This window comes from Gordionus sp. m RMFG-2023, unplaced genomic scaffold, assembly GCF_954871325.1.
Source record: "Gordionus sp. m RMFG-2023 unplaced genomic scaffold, tfGorSpeb1-WG-v2 contig_329, whole genome shotgun sequence".
In the NCBI taxonomy this organism is placed as follows: domain Eukaryota; kingdom Metazoa; phylum Nematomorpha; class Gordioida; order Chordodea; family Parachordodidae; genus Gordionus; species Gordionus sp. m RMFG-2023.
The window spans coordinates 4,203-6,347 of record NW_027051058.1 but is presented as its reverse complement, the minus strand read 5'-3'; the positions used below and the strand labels follow the sequence as shown (position 1 = coordinate 6,347).

At 28.1% G+C, this 2,145-nt stretch overlaps 1 protein-coding gene across 1 annotated transcript; it reads left to right on the top strand.

Moving 5' to 3' along the window:
* Positions 1-641: 641 nt before the first annotated feature.
* Positions 642-1,836, top strand: LOC135930705 (uncharacterized). Its single transcript, XM_065467508.1, is given in 3 exon segments — positions 642-684; positions 1,072-1,180; positions 1,662-1,836. Coding segments are annotated over 3 exon segments (327 nt in total).
* The last annotated feature ends 309 nt before the right edge of the window (positions 1,837-2,145 follow it).

The window sequence follows — 2,145 nt, the reverse complement described above, 5'->3', positions numbered from 1 at the left end:
TTTTTATCCCTTATCCGTTTCCGTAATCTCTATTTTTATATTTTTCCCCTTTATTAATTTTATCTTAGAAAAAATTAATTATAGGCTATTACATTTTGTTAACATATTGTATCAGCTTAACCTATGATAGGAAAAAAAGAAGAAAAAAATTTAAAAACACAACTGAATAACATAAAAAAAATTTAATTAAGAGATCATCTTATTTAAAATTCTATTTGAAACCATAAATAGCAATGCAATTAATTTGATGAAAAGCCGTAATAGTTTGTTTTAAATAGAAAGCTTCATTATGATCACCACGTATTTGGTTTAATTTTCTTTCTATTAATGTTATAAATTTTAGGAAATCACCAATAGTATGATGACAAGAAAATATTTGAGATCGCAATATTTAATGCTCTGCATCTATAACTACTCAGAGCATATCTTCGAAAAAATATATGATTGAGGTTCTTACATGGATAATCAAATTATTTGAAGATCGACCTTTTCACTAGAGATTAATTGAAATTAAAACGAGCCACGAAATTGAATATTATAAGTATCGGGCTTCTAGTTTATATTTATCCTCATCAAGGGTAATTCGATACTAAGAAGGCGTATTGGTTAGAATCTAAACCCTTGTCGAAAAGTTAGTAGTAATGGGCTTAGAAGTTCTGGCCATGCTTTCCACTATCATATTCGGTTGCGATCCTTAGGTTCTAACAGCTTTCAAACTTGGCACATAATGTTCGTGTAATTAAGAATCTTTAAATAATGCTATTTTTTATAAATATCTATTTCCAAGCTTAACAAAATAACGAATATTTTATGTTTATTGCTTTCTGTTTCGAGTGTAATAAATTTCTGGAATCTTAATCTATTAAATCATTGGTAAACTGGTATGATTACAAAGAAAAAAGAAGAGAGATGACAGATAAAGTAGCGAAAAGGAAGAGAAAAAAAATGTATGAAGAAAGAATCGAGATGAAAGAAGATAGAAGAAAATCTAAACAAGATAGTCAAAAGAAAATATAAGAGAGAAGAAATAAGAGTGAAGAAAGAAGATAATCTAAAAAAGAACGACAAAAGAAGAGTCAAGAACGAAAATAGAAGAAAGAAAAAAAAATAGTAGAAGAAAAAAGAAAGAAAAAAAGATTAAAAAAAAATAGAGAACGAAGAAAGAAGAAAGAAGAAAGAAGTAAAAAGTAAGACAAAAGAAGAGTGATGAATGAAAAAAGATGAAAGAAAAAAAAAGGTAGAAGAAAAAAGAACGAAGAAAGAAAAACGAAGAGAAAGAGGAACGAAGTAAGGAAAAAAAATAGGAGAACGAAGAAAGAAGAATGAAGATAAAAGAAATACAAAAGAAGAGTGAAGAACTAAAATAGAAGATAGAGGAGTGAAGAACGAAAAGAGAAGAAAGAAGAGAGAAATAAGACATAATACATAAGAAAATCAAGACAAAAGAACGATATAAGAAAGAATAAAGAAGAGTGAAGAAAAAAGAAAATCTAAAGAAGAAAGACTAAAGAAGAGGGAAGAACGAAAAGAGAAGAAAGAAGAATAAAGAAAGAAAAAAAGAGTAGAAGATAATAGAACGAAGAAAGAAGAGAGAAATAAGACAGAAGAAAATCAAGACAAAAGACGCTATAAGAGAGAATAAAGAAGAGTGAAGAAAAAAGAAAATCTAAAGAAGAAAGACTAAAGACTAAAGAAGAGAGAAGAACGAAAAGAGGAGAAAGAAGAATAGAAGAAAAATTAAAAAAAAAATATCTAAAAAAGAAAGACAAAAGAAGAGTGAAGAACGAAAAGAGATGAAAGAAGACCGAAGAACGAAGAATGAAAAAAAAGATATAAAAGAAAAAAGAACGAAGAAAGTAAACCGAAGAGAAAGAAGAAGGAAGTAAGAAAAAAAATAGGAGAACTAAGAAAGAAGAGTGAAGAATAAGAGAGAAGAACGAAGAAGGAAGAAAGAGACAGGAACGAAGAGAGAAGAAAAAAGCGGGAAGAATAAAGATATAGGAAGAAAGAAGTAAAAATATCGAAAAAGAAAGTAAAAAGAAAGAAAAAGGCAGAAAATAAATGAGAACCGTAATTTCATTCGATTTGAAAGAGATCTTGAAAGCTAATCTATTACATATGGAATGCCCTATCTCTCATGACACT